This window comes from Phaenicophaeus curvirostris, chromosome Z (genome assembly GCF_032191515.1).
Source record: "Phaenicophaeus curvirostris isolate KB17595 chromosome Z, BPBGC_Pcur_1.0, whole genome shotgun sequence".
NCBI lineage: Eukaryota > Metazoa > Chordata > Aves > Cuculiformes > Cuculidae > Phaenicophaeus > Phaenicophaeus curvirostris.
Genome location: NC_091431.1, coordinates 25,626,950 through 25,651,066, shown reverse-complemented (window position 1 = coordinate 25,651,066; position 24,117 = coordinate 25,626,950). Strand labels below are relative to the sequence as shown.

The window sequence follows — 24,117 nt, the reverse complement described above, 5'->3', positions numbered from 1 at the left end:
AAACTGCTACTTGTATTTTTGTCCTTCAGACTATATAGAGTGGAACTCTGCTTACCCACATAGCTACTAATTTCTTCGTGCTTCTCGTATAGGAAAATTCAGACTTCCCCATTTCCAGCAAACTTGCTTTATATGAATTTCAAAGAAGCACATCCAGAAAATTAAACATGAATCTATTAGATGCTTCAGGGTAAACATAGTTGTAAACATTTGAAAAATCTGAAAATAAAAAAATCAGCAAACCAGAAGCAGCAATCAAACAAAACCCATGCAACTGTTTTTGTGTAAGTATGTGTTGATATGTCATGTCCAACAAAGAACTCCCATAATACTATGATGGTTTAAACTGGTTTGACATAGTGACAGTATGTGTGGTTTACACTCATCTCTCCAGAACGCGGTTATTTTAAACCTTTGTCTGAATGGCTTCACAGGTGACCAGAAATGTGTTGCCTTCACAATTACTTTTGCCTTTGTTAGGACCAAAAAAGGGTTGGAGTCTGACTCTGTTCTTAGATTTGTTTTTACAGCATGTGTGGTCTAGTTTGGAGTTGAGATTGGAACTGTGTTCAAAAAATTCAGAAGTCCAGCAAAGTATTGTGCAATATTTCCATGTTTACTGTATTGGATGCACTGGGTAAATACTCTCAGTGATACTTACCATTTCATATAAAAATAACAATCCTCAACTTTACAGGAATACTCCTCAATTTTAAGTAAATATTATAAATGGTGAAGGCATACTGAAAGAAAAAAAAAAGAGACACTGAACTAAAAATATATTTAAGGCAAGTTTATGTATCTCAAGTGGATGGACCTCAAAGCAGGGACTAGGGGAGCAAAGTCTCTCCCAGTATGAGATGAATGGGTTTAAAACCACCTGAGGAACCCGAACTCACATAAGTCTATTGGATCTAACAAGATGTATCCCAGGCTCCTGAGGGAATTGTCTGATGCAGTTGCCAGGCCACTCTCCAGGACATTTGAAAAGTCACAGCAGTCAGGTGAAGAACCTGGTGATGGGAAAAAAAGGAAATATGAAACCCATTTTTAAAAAGGGTAGAAAGGATGACCCTTTGTGCCAGGGAAGACCATGGAACAGGTCCTTCTAGAAGCTACACCACGGCTCATGGAGGACAGGGAGGAGATTCAGCATGCCAGCATGCCTTCACCAAGGGCAAGTCCTGCCTGACCAACCTAGTGTCTTCCTGTGGTGGATTGACTACACCCATGGACAAGGGAAAAGGTATGGATGCTGTCTGTCTGGACTTCTGTAAGGTCTAAAACATGGCCCCCCACAACATGCTTCTCTCTGAAATGGAGAGATATGGATTTGATGGGTGCACTATACAGTGAATAAGGATTGGCTGGGTAATTGCATCCAGAGAGTAGTGGTCAACAGCTCAGTGTTCAGATGGAGACCGGTGAAAAGTGGTATCCCTCAGGGATCTGCACTGGGACCAGCACTGTTTAATACCTTGATGAATGACAAAGACAGTAGGAACAAGTGCACTCTCAGCAAGTTTGCAGATGATACCAAGCTGAGTGGGCAGTTAACACACCTGAGGGATGGGGTGTCATCCAGAGGGACGTGGACAACTCTGAGAAGTGGGCCTACGTGAACCTCATCATGTTCCACAAGGTCAAGCACAAGGTCTTCACAGGGGTCAGGGCACCCTCTGGTATCAACACAGGCTAGGGATTAAGAGTAGCCCTGTGGAAAAGGACTTTGGGATACTGGTGGATGAAAAGCTGGTAAGCGCCAGCAATATGAACTCACAGCACATCGATGGGCTGCATCAAAAGAAACGTGGCCAGCATGCTGAGAGAGGTGATTCTGCTCTTCTACTCTGCTCTGGTGAGACCCCACCTGGACTACCGTGTCCAGTGCTGGAGCCCTCAGCACAGGGATGACATAGATCTGTTGGCGCAGGTCCAAGAGGAGGGCCACAAAAAAGATCAGAGGGATGGATTATCTCTCCTATGAAGAAAGGCTGAGAAAGTTGCAGTTGTTCCGCCTGAAGTAGAGAAGGCTCTGGGGAGACCTTATTGAGCCTTCCAATACTTAAAGGGGGCTTATAAGAAAGATAGAGATAGACCTTTTAGTAGCACCTGCTGGGATATGACAAGTAGTATTGGTTTTAAACTGAAAGAGGGTAGATTCAAACTAAATAAAACGAAGAATTTTTTTTTTTTTTTATGAGGATGATGAAACACAGGAACAGGTTGCCCAGAGAGGTTCTAAATGCTTCCCATCCCTGGAAATACTCAAGGTCGCACTGGGTAGGGATTTGAGCAACCTGTTCTAGCTGCATGTGCCCCTGCTCACTGCAGGTGACTGGAAAAGATGACCTTTAAAGGCCACTTTCACCCCAAACCATTCTATGATTCTATTTATGCAGTTAACCATTACGGCACCCTATTTGCAGGACCCAACTCATTAATATTCCAAAATGAATAATAATAATAATTAATAATAATTAATTAATAATAACTATATCCTGCCTCCCAGCTCTTCCAAACAGGCCTACATTCTCTTTATGTCTGTCCCCTTTCTGTAATAAGACAAACTGCCTGCATGTCTTTTTACTCTCTGCTCCCATAAAACCTCAGAGACTTTAATACAGTCCATTGCTTACCGATTGAGTCACTCAAATTCCACCCAGCATACATATTAGTTTATTTTGTTCCTCTGCTCTGCTCTGGTGAGACCCCACCTGGACTGCTGTGTCCAGCTCTGGAGCCCTCAGCACAGGGGTGACATAGATCTGTTGGAGCAGGTCCAAGAGGAACCACACTATAAATAAATCATACTGGCAGCCTGCAGCACGCATTGAGTGGAAAAAGGGTGACAGGGTGTCAGCAAGAGCCACAGGCTGACAGGCACACAAGTGGGCAGGTGCAACCTGTTCCAGGAGGGTCAATTCTAGATCACGTACAGGTGAATCAATTCAAAATAACTGGCCTGAAGACCAGGTATTGAATGACCTTGGTAGTGCTCACAAGGTGGGCAAAGATAACCTAGTCTCATCAGCTGAGAGATTCAAATCAATGGATGAGTCTTGATTGATACAATTACCAACTATTCTCCCTCTTCATTATTTTGCTTTCTGACTAAAGCAAGAGGTGGGGGAGAATGTTCACACCGGAAAGCCCTGCGTGTGCTAGTGAATAAATTATAATTTTGGGGATCATTGACACCTAGTTTAGGTGGCTAACTTAAGACACTAAGCTGCCAAACAGTCCTGCACAGTCAATAAAAAGACAAACTATTTCAGATGTGGAGCAAGAACCTAATTTAGATGCCTTCACCTGCCCTTACTTCTCCATTGAAACAGATACTACTTGGGAATGCATTACGTTCACATCCCGCTGCCTTCCCCGGTTTTTCTTTTGTAACTTCAGAGTGCAGAAGTTATTATTTATTGGTCTCTGAGGCTACATCAAATCCAAGAGCCCAGCAGTATGCACATGTCATATTCAGTCATCTGCACAGGCTAATGTGAGTGGCACCTTACTGGGCCACTTCTACAGGATGAATGTCAGTGTAGGAGCAGGACTTCTACTGCCTCCCACGACCTCCATGCACTGTAATGCTGAGGTGCTGTCGGAGTTTGGTACAAAGCTACCTTTCACTGACAGGTGAAATCCTCCATTAGTAGATAATTTAATCCCTTCTTCAGGAAGAAAAAACGCTCTCTCACTGTGAATTTCCATTAGGCACATATTAAGATGTTATTGGATGTACAAACTAAATTTTACCAGCTAATTAATTCACAGGACTCCTGCCAGACATTTTTAATAGCAGTTGTAAATCTCCTGAAATGTAGAAAAAAACAATATTATTCAATAAAAGAAATGTCCTTAGAAATCATTTGAGAGGAATTAACCACATATATAGGCCATATATTTTTAATTACATCTGAATGCGAACTGCTAAATTTTAATGTGTACTGGTTCTGTGTGTATCAGATTTTCTTATTTTCTAAACACAATGTAAGAAAGTATTAAAGAAAGCATGAGTTGGAAAGGAGATCCATTAAGAGTGGGTGAGAAATAAAAAATGGGAAAAGACATCAGGATCAAACAAAAAGGAGCTCAGGAGTCTTTCCAATAAATACAGATCACATACCTACTGGCTTTTCTGGCTGCCAAAATGACCCCTAGTGATGGAAGACTCCTAGACTATAATAATTTGGAGAGCTGGTGTAAAGAACAAAATTAATTGCTAAGACAGGAAAGTATGGCAAGCATAGAATACAACAAATGCAGGAATTCAGAAAGCTATCAGATTTTATTTTACTGTCCAGTCATGGGATGAATTTTCCTATATGGCACTATGTGAAAAAGAGCAATAGTTCCCTTCCTCATTACTTTTAGAGCTCCTGTGAAAACTGGAAAGTTAAATTTGACAATACCATCTCTGTTGTTAGAAAACCTGCATCAAAGAAGAGGGGCCAAGTTTATTTCCCTAGGATTAGTTCCACGCAAGAAGATTTCCTCTCTCCAACAGAGCACCGTGGGCCCTGAAGTCTTTACCCAAAATGGTACTTACGAATACAGACAAAATCCAAATGCTCGTTAAATAAAGACAGACTGGTATGTTTTAAATAATTTCAAGAAATCAATTTATTGACAGAGATTATATAATCCTGGACATTGATGATCATACTCTATATTGCCAAAAGTCATGGAAAGCGAAAAGCCCAGCTATTTTCTGTTACGATTTTTGTCAGTTGTATGATGCCAAAGAAAATCCCAAATTCCAGACTTTCAAAGTCAACATTTCCATTATTCTTGTCATCATATTATTATTAATATTATTATTATCATTATTATTATTACTACTGTAGGGAAAACTCTTTCTTGAACTAAAAGGTGTTATGTGAACATGTCTGCTTATGAATGATGCAATGCTTCATGTCATGCCCTGCCTTTCAGAGCAGCAGGCAAAATCAACACTGTCCCCAGCCAGGGAAGCCTGTTAGCACTAGTGGGACCGTGCACTCATCCTCCTCTTGCTCAGGCAGCATCTCAGCATCCTCTTCCCAGCCAGGCAAAGATGAAGCCGGCAGGGAAGGCTCCTCTACTCCCCCTCCTGGGAGGTCTGAAGTTCAGCTGCTGCCATTCACCACAAAGTAAACAGACTGCTTTCTGCTCCAGAAATGAACGATAGCCGAGCTGGATGTATTTTGCAGATGAAGGCAGGAGCTGGGAGGGGGCAAAGCTCATCCCCCAGGCCCCCTGCTCTCCGGCTGCACCAATGTGGACTGGTTTCCCTAGCAATCACGCAGTCGGGCAGCACTTCACGCTGGACCTGCAAGGTCCTCTCCAACTCGCTCACCCCAAACTAGCAGATTTCCATCGGTAACAACGTTACTGTCGATAGAGCTGCAAAGCAACGACTCCACGGGCCCAACGCAGAGAGAAATGACTATTTACTGCACCCTGCCTCAATGGCATCTGGCGTTTTTAATAACACTATTAAATAAGAAATTTAAAAAAAAAAAAAACAAAAACAAACAAAAAAAACCAAACCCAAACTCTAAAATAGGTGGATGAAAGCGAATAGAGTTTTCATGGATTTAAAAATATAAAGAAATACAATTTTGGCACCAGGAGAGGCAAACCTGTACTAAGGGAGAAACACAAGCAGCTTGTAAAACTGACGACAATGGACCAAATCCATATGAATGCTTCCCAACACATCAATCACACTGACCCCCAGCCACACCACATCGCCATTCCACCTTGCATGCACTTTCAGACAGACTCAGTCCGCGCTGCATAGGACCCCAGGATCCCCGAGTTTCTGGAAAACACATTTAGCTCTAATTTTTGTGACAGATGGAGTTGATAGTCTCAGGATGGAAAAAAGCGCCAGTTTTGACAGGCAGCAGATACCGATGTCCCTTGTGGTTGGAGACGATTCTGCTCTGGAATTAAGGTAGCACTGAAACGAAAGGCTATGGGTAAATGCATCACTACTTATTTTGCTATGCTTCTCTCCTTCTGCCTTAATATTTATATTTTTTGGTGTCTGCTTCCTCATAAGCAAAATAATGCGAACGGAGAGAGTAACAGGAAGGCAGGGAGCTAGCAAGGTATTTTGCTTCCAATGAAAACACATTTCATCCTCTTCACTAACAGTTTTTAGCAACTTTTTACTAGTTGGCAGATCTTAATATCAAGAATCAAACAACTACACTGAGATCTACCGTATTTCTGTCAACGGGCAGCGTCGTAGGTCAGCGTTTTAAACTCCTGCGCAAAAAATCTCAGAGGAGAAGATGAGCTGGATGAGTTTAAAACCGGCGGGGGATGCGGTAAGTGGAAAGAAAGTGGCAACACTGAAGGCGCAGCAACGCAGCGCTTAACAAGGTCGCCGTGCCCCACTCAGCAGAGGTAGCTTTGCTCTCCCCCGGCGTCCTAACAGCCTGAGAAAGTGTCAGGGAGCACAAAGTCGGTCCCATTTCGAGCCTGATCGCCCTACCTTTCGGGAAGCAGCTCTGCCCTCACAGTGGCAAGTTTGGGTGCACCCAACACTCAGGCTAGAAACCCTTTTTTTTCCCCCTCGCTCTCGCAGTGAGGAGCGGGACCCGGAGGACCCGGAGGAGCCGCAATCCCGCAACAGCAGCGCGCGGGTCCCCGCCGCCGGTCCCTCCCGGGCACCCCCGCGCCGCCTTAACGGGAGGAGGGGCTCCTCGGGGGGCTGTCACTCTCCTTAAGCCTTTCCTTTCAAGCTTTGAATGTGAGCTGCCCTCCAGCCCCCCTCTCTCCTTCCCTCCCTCCCTCCAGCGGATCGTAAAGAGAGGAGGGAGGGGGAAAAAAAAAAAAAAGTTTCAACAACAGGCTGGACCAATGGGAAGTGGTGAGGCAGGGAAAGGGGGCCGAGCGAAGGGAGAAAAAAGTGGAGAAAAGGAGAAAGAGAGCGAGAGAGCGCAGGCTGGGGGGATGTGTAAAAGAAGAAGCGTCGCTAATTTTTTTTTGTTTGTTTGCTTTTCCATGCATGCATAATGAGATCTAATCAGAGCACGTTGCCGCTGCTCGGAGGGCACTTTTGTATTTAAAGCCTCGCGAAGAAAAAAAGATCCAGAGACGGATCCGCAGAGCAGCTTGCGGAGCTTGTTGACAACAGAAGCGGCATCAGTCGCCCGGAGAAAGAGACCCCGGAGGCTGCCTCCTCTTTCCCGGTGCTCATCTTCGTACCAGCGGGGAAGAGAGATTTCTAGTCGCCGCCGCCCGAAAGCGCAACCCGGACCGACAAGGGAGCGAGCGAAGCCGGGACCGGGAATGGGATCGGAGCGGCTGGCACGCGTGGAGATGCTGCGAGCGGAGAGTTAAAAGCTCCCGAGGAGGCGGCAGCAGCAGCCGGGCATTTATTTCGTGCCAAAAAAAAGAGGGAGAGAGAGAGAGGAACGGAACTACGTGAGGAGCAGGACGGCACCATGAGCTCTCCCGGCGCAGCCCGCGAGCCCCCGAGCGCGCTCCGAAGCCGATCTCCGCCGAGCCCCCGCGGGCACTGATCGCCCGGCCTCCCCGGGCGCCTCCGCCGCCTCGCCTCGCCTCGCCTGGCCGGGAGCAGCGGGCGCGGCGCACGGGACGGCGCCTGCCTGGCCCCGCGGCCCCGGCGGGGATGGATTGACGCGGGGAGACCCCATGCGCACGGCCGGCGGGAGTTTGGCAAACTTTTCCACGGGCGGCAGCTCCTTCTCCTCCTCCTCCTCCTCCTCCTCGACGCCGTCTCCCCGCGCGTGGCCGCCGCCCGCGATGTCTCGGGCGGGCGCCTGGCTGTGTCTGGCGGCGGCGCTGGGCGCGCTGTGCCCGCCGCGGGGCTCGCAGGGCCGGCGGCTGATCTGCTGGCAGGCGGTGCTGCAGTGTCAGGGGGAGCCCGAGTGCAGCTACGCTTACAACCAGTACGCCGAGGCGTGCGCCCCGGTGCTCCTGCAGCGCGGCGGCGGCGGCGACGGGGCGGCGGGCGCTGCAGGCGCGGCCGCCTCCTCCAGGCGGCGGTGCCCCAGCCACTGCATCGCGGCGCTCATCCAGCTCAACCACACCCGGCGCGGGCCGCCGCTCGAGGACTGCGACTGCGCGCAGGACGAGAACTGCCGCGCCACCAAGCGCGCCATCGAGCCCTGCCTGCCCCGCACCAGCAGCCCCGCGCCCGGCCCGGGCCCCGGCGGCGCGGGGGGCGGCCCCGGCGTCATGGGCTGCACGGAGGCGCGGCGGCGCTGCGACTGGGACAGCCGCTGCAGCCTGGCGCTCGGCCGCTACATGACCTACTGCGGGAAGCTGTTCAACGGGCTGCGCTGCACGCCCGAGTGCCGCGCCGTCATCGAGGACATGCTGGCCGTGCCCAAGGCCGTGCTGCTCAACGACTGCGTCTGCGACGGGCTGGAGCGGCCCATCTGCGAGTCGGTCAAGGAGAACATGGCCCGGCTCTGCTTCGGCGCCGACGCGGGCGGCAACGGCGCCGGCAGCAGCGGCGGCTCGGACGGCGGCGCGGAGGAGTACTACGACGAGGACTACGAGGAGGAGCCGGGGCACAGGGGGAGGGACGACGCGGAGGACGATGCGGGCGCCGAGCCCGGGTTCCCCGCGCAGGGGGACGGCGCGGGCCGCCCCGCCGCCGTGATGGCCGCGCTGCTGCCGCCGCTGCTGCTGCTGCTGCAGGCCGCGCTGCCCTAGCGCACGCGTCTCGCCTCACGCTCCTTCCCTCTCCGTTGGTGTTTTTTCCTTCTTTTTATTTTCTTTTTAACCGCTCTGACATGAAGGTTAGGAATGGGGGAGCCGCCCGGACTTGCTGCCAAAGCTGTGCCCTCACTGGTTAGTCCACGACCCGGTTCCCGCCCGCCGAAGCCCCGCGGAGCCCCCGCCGCCCCTTAAGGATTTAAGGAACTACCCACCGAATAAATCCTGTGCCTTAGAGGGCTCCCTCATGTACACGCATCTTCCCTCTAACAAAAACGTGCCAGCAGCTTCTCCCCTTTAACCTAGGGACGTAAAAAAGCCCCCAGATTTTTATTTTTTATCAGTTCTTCATTATACCAAACAATGCAACTTTTTTTTTGTTTCTTTTTCTTTTTTTTTTTTTAAAAAAAAAGAGCTCTGCACTGCCATCTTTGAAAGACACTTTTAAACTCGACAACGTGTATATACAAATATCCTGAAAAGTTATATTGCCTCTCGTCGTATCAGGGTGCTGACCTCTGGTAAATCTTATATGAAAAATGTATTTAAAACTGGGATTTGTTACCAGTCGTTCTACTTTGTATATAGAATTTTATAAATCGTATGCTTTGGGGATAATTTATTTAAAAAAAAAAATTAAAAGTTTTAAGACCACATCCTATTTGCCAGATAATTGCATTTGCTGTTCTTTTGTGGAAAGGTACATATTTCATTTTATGTTTAAGGGGATATCAGCGACAGTAATTCAATGAAGTATTTTCTAGCACATCAACTGTACAGTGTATTTTATAGATTGGAAGTTAACTTTCTTATTTGGAGAGACTTTATGAACTTTGTAGAATTGTATAAAAGCATTTCTGAGCTGCCTTAAACCTTGTATTTTTTTTATAGAAGGTGTAAGAATGGCCCGTGTTTTAAATATGTATGGCTTTTTGTACTCTCTAAACGTTTAAATTAGTAAAGAAAGAGCTTTAAATAATGGATGTGGTGAAATTGTTTTCTAGGGACACTTGAACTCTCAGCACCCGAGGTTGGAAGGGGGGAGGGGGGTGGAGTGAACCACAGAATAACAGACCAAAAACAATCAACAAACAAAAATCTCTGCCTGCCTGTAATGCTTTACATAGATGTAAATTACTGCTATTCTTATTGCTATTCTTACTTTAATGAATAATTACATGCAAGAAGTAAATACAGCTTTGAAAGCACTACTTTAAAAGAGTGGTTGATTTTATAATGCGTTGGCATGGTAACTCGTCAGGGCCTGAAGAGAGTAAAGCAATTCAAGGACGCTGCTTCTGTATGGATGTGGAATTACTAGTGCACTGTGCTTTCTTCCTGAAGTGGAGGCATGTTGCTCTGACACTCTTAGGAATGCTCCTAGACGTGTAATCGAGTGAATGGTGAGAAATGCATCACACAGGTGGCAAGAGTTTAAAATAAGGATCCGTGTGCACGCTGTGGCACACGTATGGCGAGGTGGGGCGTGCAATGAAATGCATGGAAGTTTACCCGTTCAGCCTGCCTTCTCTCACAAAGAAGAGTGCGAAAGTAAACACAGTGGAGGGATCAGCATTCAGTAGATCTTCTAATATTGTTCTTGGGAGTTGCTTTGCGTCGTGCTGAAGTTTGGTTTGCTGCCAGAGCTACTGATCTACACTCAAACGCCCTTAGATAAATAATTACACTCTTAAGCTGTGTCGAGTGCTGATACACTTGACCTTGTAAATAGAAATGTTTGCAGTAGGAATAAACTCCAGCATTGGAAAATCTTATAAACATTAACACAAAAGAGAGAGCTCAGTACTCTGGGGATTTGAGTTTGGACTGCGTCAAGCTAGGCACTCACAAGAAAAAAAAAAAGAAAAAAAGAAGGAAGAAAAGGGGGGGGCGGAGTTTAAATATCTTCTATTCATGGTGTTTATTTAAAGCTTTTCACTTTAAATACTGTGGTTGGAAGTGAGTCAGAAGTTTAAAAGCTACCACAAATAAACTCTGATTGAGGGGACAACAGATTAGCAAGATAAGTGTCTTTTTCATCTTACTAGATCACGACAGAGGGCAAATCCACGTCTGTCTGTTGTGTAAATCAAAACAATTAGAAATCCTTGCTTCTGGATTAGTGATTTCAACAACAGATTATTTCATTATTTCTTTAGGGTGTGAGTTCGATTAGGTCATCCCCAGTGATAAACGCACATAGGCACACGTGGAAACACAGAAACCCCAAATTTTTGTTATACCAAACAAGTGTATGAGTATGGTGTGCAGCTATGACTGGAACTTCATTTTTAAAAAGTAATCCAAACAGTTGAGTAAGATTATTGCTAAAACGAAGCTGGAAATGTTGTCTCATCAGGAGAAGGACAGAGTAGTTGGATGAGACTTATAAACAGAGCCAGCTTTATTAACCAATAATGTGCTGAGTTCACAGTTGCGCAGTGGATGTTCTTAGATATTTTCTCCAGTTCTTCAGGAGATGCTTGGGACCATACTTGTTGTTTGCCAACAGTTAGTGCCCACAAGGACTATTTAACTCATTGTTGATGAAAAATTAAGTCCCAGCTAAAAGCCTTTATTTTTCTTCAGTTAGGAGTAAAGGTATCGCCAGAAAAGGACTGATAATTAATTGCTACAGTAAGCTTGACTTGATTTTGTGAGCTTCTGTCAAAGGCATCTGCCTGGAATAAATCAACACTGGGGACCACTAGGCAAGGAGGACTCATCTGTGTGGTTCCTTCCCTACAGAAAGTGGATTGTTTTAATTTGAATGATTGTACAATAAATACAGCTGAAGTAATTCTGTCCTGTGAGCTCCTCCCCATAAGGAGATAACTCTGTGGGTTTTGTTGTGTTGTAAGCAATATTTCCAGGATGGCTTCCAGTATTGGTATGTGTCCCAGCCTACAAAGTCTGTGCAGATGTTGATGTCCATCAAATTTGTACTTCCTTTGCTCGATTTTGAGACAAATGGAAATTCTTGAAATGTCAGGGGATGTGGCCAGGAAAGCCTTAATTGAGGAAAAGACTTTGCGTTCCCTGACAGAGAGATATTTTCTGCAGGAAAGGAGGTTCTGTCATTTGTCTGGATGCTTGAAAGTGCTCCTTGCTGAGGTCCTGTCCAGCCAGTCTCTTTTGGGGGAAGACGGAACTCTCCACCATTCCATGTAAAATAATCCAGTAGGTTCTGCTCCCTTTTCATTCCCAGTTACCAGGTTTGAATTCTTGGTGACAGTTTATTTGTCTTTCTTTGGAGGCACTTCAGTGACAAATGTTTAAGGGAGTGTGGGACAATGGTGGAGAACAAGGAGGCAGTTCATTGAACTGACAGTGACCATACAGTAAATAGAGGGAGATTCAAGCTTCACTGGTCACCCAAGCGCACAGCAAGGCTTTTGTATGCCATCACAATGGACATAACATAAGGTCTCTGTTTATTTTTAACAATAGACACCAATGTATATAGGCAGGCATACATAACTTTCAAAATTGTTATGAAACGAAGCCTTACACTGAGGGAAAGCAAAGCTTTGCTTTGACCAAGTCCTTCATGGTCACACTGGAAAGCATGACGGATTTTAGTTACAATCTTCTCACTGCTCCTCCCAAGAGCTGTTAGTGTACGAGATTGCTCAGTGCAGGCACCTCATGTGTAGTGCATGTCTATGGTGGGCCTGAAGACGCGGTTGCAGACAGCCTTGCAGGTGTGGAACAAGAAATTCCACCTCAATGCAGTGCAAAGCCAGTACTTGCTTTTCGGTTTGGTTTATTTTCCTTTTGAGTACACTGGAGGAGGGTGAGAGGAACTCCAGAATAAGCAAGGTGCATGTGTAGAAAGCAGTGGAACACAAAGTCTTCACCAGCTGAGTCTTGGAAAACAATGCTTTAGTGACTGAGTGGCATTGCATCTTCAATGTCATTAAAACAAATTCAGACCTTCAATCAATCTTGGTTTTGTCCGCAGTAATAACATTGCAAACTCCCACACTGCCTGTGATGACATACCCATTGCAAGTCTTCAGGAAAAGTGGGTAGTCTTGCAACAGAAAACATTTTCAAATGGGAAGAGCTGTGCTTCTCTGTGAGATGGTGTGTGATACAGTTTTGCAAGCAGTAAAGTCGAAAGTTACTGTATTTTACTTGAGGCATTGGCTGTGGTAGACAGTTGAAAAGGTTCACATTGACTGTCTGAATGACATAAGTAATGCACTATTAGCATAAATACTTTCTAAGACATCTATTTAATCAATTTCTTAAATAACAGAATGATCTACTACAAAATAGTGGACTGTATACACTATATTTTGGCACAAAGATGGTCATTCTCCCACTAGTAACCAGGGGCTCTAAATAAATGATTTCAACAATGTTTTATTAAAAGAGGACAAGAGCCCTCGAGCTGCATTAATCGGGGAGAAGTCGAGTGGCACTTTTGTTATGGAAATGTTAAACACATAATAGTTCAGGCAAACAATGTGGAGCCACTTCATTCTCTCAGCCATGCTGACACCTCTTAAAGAGGAACTGCAGGGAAGGATGTGGGAAAGATTTGCTTTCTGAGGAAGCTTTCAGCTAATATTTTGGATAGTTACCTCCAAAACTCAGCAGTGGAAATGGAACTGAAAGGCATAAAAATAAAACAATAAAGAGAGATGATTTAGGCAGCTACCGCTAATGATTAGTACTTGGTGCCCAAAATCAAAATAGTCACTTACAAACCCCCTCGTTTTCTTAAGTAGTTCTTTTCATGTATTAATTATGAGCAAAGTGGATATTATAGTAAAAGGTGAATGTGCACAAAGAGACATTTTTTGTAAACACACAATAATGTTAATACTGTACCTTGGACATACATCAGGTAAGGGAAGGAGGAGCACCATGGAATAAAGAAATAAGGTAGACTAAGTTCTAGTAGGATGGATCAGAAGGTGAAGTGTGGGATGTAGGCAGCCTAGAAATACATTAATGAAGTGATACGGAGCAAAGACATGGTCGTGTAAAGAGAGATTCCCTTTCAAAAGTGGTATTTCGAATGTGTGAGAGGAAGAAATGATCAGGAAAGGAGATGCCCATTTTCTAGAGAAGGTTTGGAGAATGAACAAACAGTCTACTTGATAATAAGGAGAAAGAAGCTGCAAAACATTATCAAGATGTTAGTTAAGACACAGACTGAAAGTTACAAAAGGGGGAAAAGAAAGGTAACTGGCTTTAGTAATGTCGGCAGGGCCAGAAAAAGAAGAGAAGTGTGGAAGTAAGATGAGCATTCAGCTTTGGAGAGGATTTTTTTCCTATCTCCAGAAGCTGATTAAGGAACTTTTCATCCCCATGCTCTTGGTGTGGGTGACACTGCACCTGAAACATTGTGTCCAGTTTTGAGACAGCTCCTCCCTCAAGTTCAAGAAGGATACTGAGGAACTGGAGGGTCTAGAGGAAGGCTGCCAGAACAGCTAGAGTTTGTGACCACTGAAGAAAATATGAAGGAGTGCAACTTCACTCTGGCTGAGAAGTAGCTACTAGTAATCTGGTTGGAGCCTATAGTGACTGGAAGGGGACCTGTAAAGACTATAAGGCCAGATTCTTGGTAGTGTTAGAAGCTGCGGCAGGTACAAACTGTGGCTGGAAGGTTCAGGCTGAGCATTAGGAAGAACTTTGCCAGGAGTGGTAGAGCAGCACTCAGGCAGGTTTCCCAGAAGAACTCCAGCACCCACATCCTTAGAGGTTTTCGAGACTTGGCTAGCAAGAGCCACAGCTTATTTTTTCTCATGCTGGCTGGAATGCAGCTTCTGGCAGAAGGCGGGAGTAGACATTCTCCAGAGGTCCTATCTAAATAACTTTCTATAATTCTGTGATCTTAATGTTAACGTGACAGCGGGAAATCCAAGATGCTTTTTGGGTATATCTAGAGTGAGGTCAGGCTCAGGAATACACATGGCAAACTTGGATGGATGTGGAAAGCTGGGGAGAAGAAATAGCTGTTACAGATGCCTACAAGGCCGGAGAGGGTGGAAAACAGTCAAGAAGGGCTCAATGGAAGCTTAGGAGGAGAACAGAGACCAAAATATATAATTTGGTCCAGGATCTGGGGACAAGAGAGAGAGGGGAAATACAGTACGAGGGAAGCAATGAAATGTTAGGGAATATAATGAGGAAAAGGGAAATGTTTGTCTGATAATAAGAGTTATGAATTGGAAAATGCTTAGTTTGATTGGAGAAGGGAAGGGAAGGACAGGACTGGGGAAAGAATTTGGCGGAAACTGAATGTGCAGAGGGGACCTCTCTTTTCTTTCCCAGAGAGAAATACTTGTTTATAAACATGTCTTTGGCACTCATCACCGCCACACTATCTGACTGCCTGAAAACAATACAAGACAATGAAGTCTTCTCTCTTACAAATATGTCTACGTATAAATATACACAGTGTGGTCACTGTATTTTTAACATAGCACTATCTGAGAAATTACAATGCTTTTTGTGTAGTCACAAAACACACATCCTCATGGAAATGAACATAGTTTACTACATGTCCGCTCCTAACACAGAAATCAAGCCACACTGTTCATAATGTCTTGTACGAAAACAGTGTGATCACCTACAGCTTTATGGTGTGAGTGTACATTTGGGTTGCGGTAGTTTTCATTGTTTAAAAAATATTTAAGGTTAGATGGTTTGAACAAAACAAACACAAGCACTACAGTGTTCTGCCATCCACTGGCATTTATGCTAAACCTTCCTCTAATTCAACGAGTGGTAGTAGTTGAAGAAATGCTATTGTAGGTATGATTGTTGTAGCTTTAACACGATGATCCCTAAATCTGGAAATTTCTCCACCAGGATATATGCCTGTCTTCTGAAATTCTGTGACATTCTGACATAGGAAGTCACGAAATGTTTTTTAGACAGTGGAAAAGAAAGTGCCATCAGAAAAACTACTCAGTAGTAATGGTTTCCATGTTATCTCTTCTCCGGAGCTACACTGTCATTCTAAACTCATTAACACGTTTTAGATGTTGTGTAAAAGTGGCTATAGCAGGAAGTAAAGTAGCAGTCCAAAGACATTCTTATACTATCTTACTTTTCTTTTTGTATACCATGCTCTTTATTTAGGTGCATACCATATGCTTGCTAATGAGTCTGAAGGACACAGGGAAGTCAAGTATAGACGTTTGTCTTGTTCTTTGCACCTCAGGAAGTGAGGCCGTAGAATTGAATGCAATATAAGAGTGAGAATTGTAGAGGAATTGTAGAGAATTGTCCCATAAGCTGCATGCGCGAGCTAGCTCAAGTCTGCCTTTTTGATATCCATGGGAGCAACTTTGATTTTATCAAACAGTTTGGTAGGGAAGGTTGTGAGAACAAGTGAAAACATTGTGTGATGATGCTCTCCCCACACAGATTTAAAGCCCAGCATGGTCTCAGTATTCTTCTCTGCAAATCAAGGGAAATACTTGCACATCACTGGCTCTGACTCATCAGATATACCTGTTTTCCCTAGGGACAGCTATGGCTGGAATTGTCCCTATCATTGGACCTGATTCTACCGTGAACCTACCTCATACCAGGGTAGAAAACCTGCTTTAAACTACACCTGCCTTTCAGTTGTCTCATAGGATTCTACATCAGCTGGGAAACGCTGCTTGGAAAAGTGTTCCAGCCTTAACCCCTTTTCCCCCTTCTGTCTTTCTGTGTGAGGAGATTAGAACAGGATGCAGAAAGCTGGTGAAACTACGTTAGTTCTGTCTGGAGAGTCTTCTACACAAGGGCAGTTCTAAATCATGTCTGCTGCCAAAATGGAGAGGCACCTAGTCATAGATTTTTGCCAGCAAGACTTCTTTTATGAAGCAGGGATAACTGTAGTAAGTCAGATAGAGGCTTTAAAGTTACACCAATATGGCCTTGACTCATTGTAGTCTACAGGAATCCTTTAACTTCCATTTGTTTGGACTATTTTTGTGAGTCTTCTGTGGGCGAGCTTTTTGGCAAAATAGTTCTGTGAATAATTAGAGCTGCTTTATATTTTGTGGTTTCTGTTTTGGGCGGAGTAGTGTTCAGAACTTTGCCTAAACTTTGAGAGAATAATGGTAAACCTTTCATCCTGATTCCCTGATTCTCAGTGATGATAATAAGCTAAGTGGAAACATGACTTTATTTTAGAAATGTTTCCCTAACTATTTACAACTTTTACAAATTTCAACATGTAAGTTAGAGGTAAGTATGCAAATAATGACAAAACTGCACTTAGTGTGTCAAGACCCTAGGTCAGAAGAAAACTAATGAAAATTAAAATATTATTTTCCGCAAGGTTATAATAGAAATTTTTTAACCTAGGAGATAAACTATAAGTAGCCTTGGGCCAGACAATCTAATATATTCTGGAGAAATGATCCCAAATACTATTTCAGATTCATTATACTGAAAACGTAAATCCTAAGAAGGATATGTGATTTCAAAACAAAACTGCATTTCACTTTTCTGAATTTCCTTGAATAACTCTAATGCTATACATACCTTCAAAGAAAATAATGTAATATTACACCAAAGCTGAGGTTTTAAACATAAGAACCTTCAGGAAATTCTGTTCTAGATGAGTGATTTTTTTTTTTTTTTAAATTTACCTATCATTTACCTAACTACCTATTTAACTATTGTCTGTAACAACAAATAGTCACTGTTGTGAAAAAGTGATATAGTATACCCGCCAGGCTTGCTTTTCTCCCAAGATTCTTTTTTTCCATTTGTTTAAGATTTGCTTAAGAAAAAGAATGTGAAAGACGTGGTTTCAGAAACACACTGCCACTTTAAGAGGCTACAACATGCCTATTAATAATTGTATTACTCCTCTATTATTGTTAAGAATAATGAAGGAATGGGAACGTTGGCCCCCAAGCTGAATTTATCCTGAAATGTTTTCAATTAACTCTTGGCACTGGCAGGAAAGCATCAAACCTTTCCCATGCTGAAATATGGAAAATCTGCAGGGAACATCCCAGCAGGAGTGGAATTTCATTAAAACAAGCACATCATAATTCAACAACTTCTGCACCCTCTTTAAGCCTTTCTATTGATAAGGAGTCCAAGGCGATTTTTATGGATTTGCAAGGAGAAATAATTTCATAAGATCTTTTCAAAGAATTTGTTTTGGCTGAGGCTTTTAAGTTATTATCTACTCCCTGATTTAAAAATAGTAAGACATTTGGCAGACTGTGACTAGTAGATAAGAGGCCGACCTGAAGAGACTTTAAGCAAAATTTTATCCTTCAGACAACCATTTTCTGTAATCTTTGTAGGAACTGACTCCACAATTAATTTCCCAGATCTTTTAAAGAAGTTATTGCTATTAAAACCTGCACTTTTGAACAACTAAATGTGGAGACTACAACAAGCTTGGGGCTAATACAGACACAGACATTTTAATATGAAATGCACTCAGTAGTAAAATGGTAAATTGATGTGGTGATTTAATAAAATGCACATCGCTTTTCTCAGATGTGATTTGTCTTAAAACATTTGACTATTCTATATATAAATAAAATTAACACATGTGGAATATAGGAAGTGTATATTTTTAAATGCTGCAGGATGCTTTAATATTTTTTTGCTACTTTATGATTTTATCTAGACATACCTCCACCCCTAAAAAATAATTTTTCCTATTTGGATACAGGTAGGATATAGAAACATAAATTACTGCTCTTTACAAAACACTACCATTCACATTTATTAAGCTGTTTTATAATCAAGTAGTTATATTAATCCCCACAAAAAATACAGGGTGCATTTAAACTGTCAGATTGACTAAATATGTCAGTCTTGGTTTCTCTGTTTTGAAGTGGTATTGAAAACTTACAGGAATGTCTTGTCTTTTTTCCACCCAGTGTTCAGAAACCCACTTACTTATTTGCTGCCATTCCCTTGGTCACACTGCTACTCCCAAGACACGAAGAGTATCACAGAGAGTTAGGAGAGCTGCTGTGGGTGGCACCACACAGAGACAGGTTTTGGAGAAGGAGATGGTACCTGGGGTGTGTTTGCTGTTGGTGGGGATATAATTTTTTTTCCCAGCCTTATCCCACTGCCCAAAAAAGACCCCCAGGTTAAGCATCTCCTATGCTAGCTCAAGACACAGCCTCTCCTCTCGAGACTAAAGCGGTGCATGTTAACATGATGCCTCAGTTTGCCACCCTAACAAGTAACTGCTAGAGTCACATCATTATCATTAGTGAACATGCGCTGCAGAAGTCCTTTCCAGTTAGACAAGGACAGGACAACACAGATAGCCAAATCAGCCCACGTGATTTGAATCCACACTGTCACAATTTCGCAGCATGTCTTTCATTCAACATGAACAGGAGGACTTTGCAGAAGCACATATACCTATATTTTTACAGCAATCTGTTTTAGTCTTCAACAACCAAGATTTATTCTGAGATTTTGGAGAATACTACTCATTTGTAGCTTACAATGTTTCTTTCACACATATGATAGATGAAGAAACAATGTTAGAGTTAAGAGTACCACATCAGAGTTGAGAGTTCCATTTTTCTGGAAAAAATAAAACCAAGACTCTGCAGGGTTTTTCTGCCTTCAGTTTGCCATGTTATACCTACACCTTTTGTGTCTTCAGCATCCTGCAGCAAGAGGTTCCACTGCTTAACTGTGCAGTCCACAGATTTTCCTTTTCTTTGGTGGGACTTTGCCACCTGAAACCCTACTGTTTGGGGGTGGAGGGAGGGACAGGAGAGTTCTTGACACCTCTCCCTTGCCTCACAGTGATTTTATAGTTCTTTTCCACAATCCCTTCTCAATCCTGAATATTTTGTGGAGCCGTTCCATCCCTTTGATCATTCTTCCTGCTCTTCTCTGTACTACCACTAGTTTTATTCTAGTATGTTGAGGTTAAGGGGAGCAGTGATCTATTGGAAGACTAGACAATTTCCGAGTTCAAGAATATGTGGATGGATTTCAACCTGTTGATTCAGAGAATTAACCATGACAGAGTACTTCTGGTGTGAGATATCTAAAAAGTAATGACCATGATTGGCCACTAGTGCCATAAACACAATGACTTGGGTGTTTTAGTTCAGTTTGCAGTGGATGAGCCTAGTTGAGGACAGGAATGTAATGAGTGCAAAAGGTTTAGATTTTTCATTTCTGTCAAGGTTTGTTGCATGATATAGCAAGCCCTTTACTCTTTTTTTCCTCTTGATTTCTTTAAAAGATGGCTAACATGCTGTGACCTATACAGAGGTGGAAATTTAAATTCACTAATTTTTGTGATACGTTTGATGTCTAGTATCTTGGAAGATTTACCAGTGAAAGGATTGCACTGCACATTCCCCACTTTATACACATTTTATCAGTTTTTACCATTATAGCCCTGGCCTTCTGGTGCCTTATTAGCCTTACTGTAGTCCGTTTAATGAGCATGACATAGATTAGAAAAGAAAGAAATGTTGAGTACTAATTGTTATTAAGGACAAATTACACTTTGATCTCTTACCTTTTAAAAAGAGATTTTTGCTGTCCTCATCATTAGGATTCTTACAATGAATTTACCCATAAAATGTCCAGCATTGCTTGCTACCCTTTCCTTTTAAGACTCCTACTTAATTACAAAAACTTGCATTTTGTCCTTTAGACTCTGGGCAGTACAGCATCCTGTTATTCAGCCTAGAAGTCATAGCATGCTCTGCTTTTTCTCCCTGTGATTTAACATCAGAAGTAGGGTTTAGAACAGTGCTTTATCTTGCAGAATATGCCCAGAACTCATTCACTCATCATGAACTCGGTATTATTTTTGCCTTCTTAAGGCATGACACAAGATCAATTATCTGGGTCCTGTTTGATGAGACAGGTATTCAAAAGACATTTCTTACCAACCCAAAAATGCCTTTTGGACCAAATACCTTCACATCTAGAATGCCTGGTCTTGCCTACTGATGATATATGTATGATGACATATTGATTTATGAAATTAGGACTTTTTTCTTTACAGGTTACTGCCAAATTGTTTTTCAAAATGATGACTGGGAGAGCACAGTTAACACTGTCAGCACAGACAACAATGTTTAACAGTATTAAGATAGTCATTAACTGGAGTTAATTCTCCAGAAAAGTCAGGTATTCACAGTTTCTATTGACACAAGCTGCCTTTTATGAACTCAGCCAGGATAGCTTCTGAATTACAATTTTAGCAAATGTACTTTACTACCATGCCCTGCCTTCCCCAGGGCCACTAGAAGTACAAAGGGAAAATGCTCTTCTTTTTGTTGCTTTAAACAGGTTTTGATTCTTGACCTGTTAGAAGTACAATGCCATATTAGCCTGGGGAACTAATACAGTTTGTCCTATCAGGCGATCTTACATTCAAAGACAGATTGATTGAGGCTGACTATGAAGCCATTTATATGATGGAAAGAAGAATATGAGCAGCATGGTCAGACCACAGTAACCTCAGAGACATCTAACACAAATCACAAGTGAGAGTGCAAAAAAAAAAAAGAAAAAGAAATTATCTCAAGTGGTTACAACATAAAAGAAGAGCACGGAAGTGCAGGACTAGAATGAGAAAGTCTAACATATAAACTAAGAGATAAAAAAAAGCACATAAACAAATAATTCTGTAAGTGCATCAGGGATCCAAGAGATAACAAATAGCCGAGATTTTCCCAAGAATACAGACTGAGTGACATCCTTTGTATGCAGATTTTCAGTTTTATCTTACAGAGGATTTTGGAGAAGACATCCTTCTTTCATTCTTTTCTTGTACATATATATGTGTGTGTACAGACAGTCATATTCATATTATATGCTATATAGTTATCTTAGGAAGAGAAGGTCAAAGCGAATCAACAGTTAGAATGGGAAGTTTCTAATGGTCTGATATGTGCACTGCATGGTTTTACATGCTAGCACTGGTCTTTGAGAAAGGTCTGTTGCTGGGAAAGTTGAGCTTCTCTCTTTCAGTAGATGACCCCAAAGTATCATCAGTAAGGAGCTCTGGATGATGTTTTTTGTTCTCATACATAGTGAGATTTTCAGGGTACTCTTGATAAGTATTTAGATTCTTTCATTATAAACCTATGCAATATTTCTTTCAAGCCTCAGAGAGATCTCGTAATCCATTCTTTATGCTATGTGATGCTTTCATCTAAGTTAAACGGAAAGTATCTTCCAGAAGGGGGATCTGAGGATTTTTCACCTTCCCATGTGTCAAGAAACTGGACATTATTTCTTCTGTGTAAAAGTCACGATCTTGTATCATTTGAAAACAGTAGTCAGTTTTAGTATGTGTGGAATAGGACACAGGGCTAATATATCCTATATAGACAGTATATGATGATTACAAAATAGGCAGCCTTGATTGCCTTGTTTGCTTTTACTATAATCTTTTGAGTTTCCAAGTGGTTTGGCCCTTTATACATACAGCATGTTTTCATTCTGAGTACCTAATTTTTAAGGGGTTATATGCACAATTTCTTTGTATGTACTTGCTTACAAATGTGAAACTTAATTTATTAACCCTCTCTCTAAGCTTGTATTTCTAATTGCATGTGAAATTACACCTGGAGCCATAGACTATTATTTGCTTTCATAGGGAACTTGATTTTGTTTAGTTTAAAAAATGCATGCACTTGCTGCAAGGCTTCACCACAAAGACTATGAATGCCTTAAAGCACTGCAGCACACTTCCCTCAGAAAGTCTTTTTTTAAATAGGTATGCTATTATTATCCACAGTTTGCAGATTAGGAATTGAGGCTGAGAAAGAGGGAAGGTGACCTGCTCAAAATCACATGGGATATGCCCTTCCCTAGGATAGGTCAATGAACTGTTTTCAAGTCTTTGTGGTCCTTGAACATTAGTTAGTAACAAGGACAACAAAGTAATAGTAGTGATTACGGTATAATAAATAATTTTTGCAGGTATTATCTTAACTTCACCTGCATTAAGACAAAGTCTTCTATTATTGTCTCTTAAGGGCCACGTTAAAATCAGATAGCACAGGAGCCACATCATCAGGTGGCAAAAGTTATTTTATTATAAGGTTGCTCTCACTGTAATCAGTATTATTTTAGAAATAGGGTATTTTTATATTTCCTCAAACATAACTTTCTTCTTTATACAGGCATTAGTGCAGTTACTGCGCATTCATATCTACCTCAGCCATTGCCTCAGATCTAGACTTCAGGAAGTTCAAATCCAAATAGTTTTCAAATCCAAGCTGCCACTTTGATTTCATCACTTCAAACCCTTGTTGAGATCAAACCTTTGAAATGAGAAAAGATTTTTAATCCAGTTACCCCAGATGGGGTACAACCCTCCAGGTCCTGAGAGCTGCAGGATTAGGAATTCTCAAACGCCCCTCACCCACCCATGCACACACATGCAGGCACAAACAAACTGCCCAACTTTACACGCTTTGCTCACAAACAGTGCTCCAAAGAAGCCGATGTCTTAAGAACTGGGAAATGCCTTTCTCCCTTCCTCTTTCTGTTATAAAGGAACATCCACACGCCCAGCACAGTCGGCTCCATCCTTATTTTGCAGGTCTACTTTTTCTTATTGGGTCAAATGATTCTGAGAATAGAAGAAACTCATAGTAGCTGTAAATGATACAGATCACCACCTACCTTTACCATTGTTTGCAAATGGATGGAGTGAACTTTCTGTTTTAAAATATCTTTGCTTCATTTTCATAATACAGTGCTTAGTCTTGGATTCAATCTCCAGACAAGTTTCTCCCTAAGATAAATTTTGAAAGACCGTGGATAATTTGCCATGAATGAAACCTGAAATCAACAATTCCATTATCCTGTTTATAATTTTCAGAATCAGAAATTGTGGTATGCTTTCGGATTTAGATTACGTGATAGGCTAATTTGTGGAGATAAAATTACATTTTACAGCAATAAAGGTGTATACATCGTTCTTACAATAATAAAGAATTTGCATGCATGGGTGATGTTAGTAATAATCTATATTCTTGTAATTTTGGTGACATCATACTATATTCAAAATGTTTGTATGTACTGCTACTGAGTGGGTTGGTATGTTGCTCTGTGACCCATGAAATGGGATCAAGAAATTAGTCATGAGCAGAAAGGCTGAATATGATGGGTAAAAGCATCAGTGAGAAAACAGAAAGCCATGTTTAGTTTGTGGCAATTACAGCTGGCATTTCTCCAAGGAATCAAGTGTATGTATGTGTCTGTGTATCTGTGTGCTTGTGTGTGCGCACACAGGATTTATAAACAATTGCTTTTAAATTTATTTTTTATTATTTGGATACTAGTTCTCTTGGTCTTTCTAGGATAAGCAGCTGAAGGAAGTAGTTGTTATAAGCTCAAATATTGAGTGACTTAATATAGTTTCAATTTCATAAACAGCAGCATAAGGATAGAAGAATAAAGAAAGCTAGGCAATAAACA

General features: G+C 42.4%; 1 protein-coding gene across 1 annotated transcript; it reads left to right on the top strand.

The window, feature by feature from the left end:
- Positions 1 to 6,680: 6,680 nt before the first annotated feature.
- Positions 6,681 to 9,333, top strand: GAS1 (growth arrest specific 1). The gene has a single exon (XM_069880492.1). It carries the CDS (start codon positions 7,660 to 7,662, stop codon positions 8,686 to 8,688), a length of 1,029 nt encoding a protein of 342 aa, XP_069736593.1. The 5' UTR covers positions 6,681 to 7,659; the 3' UTR covers positions 8,689 to 9,333.
- The last annotated feature ends 14,784 nt before the right edge of the window (positions 9,334 to 24,117 follow it).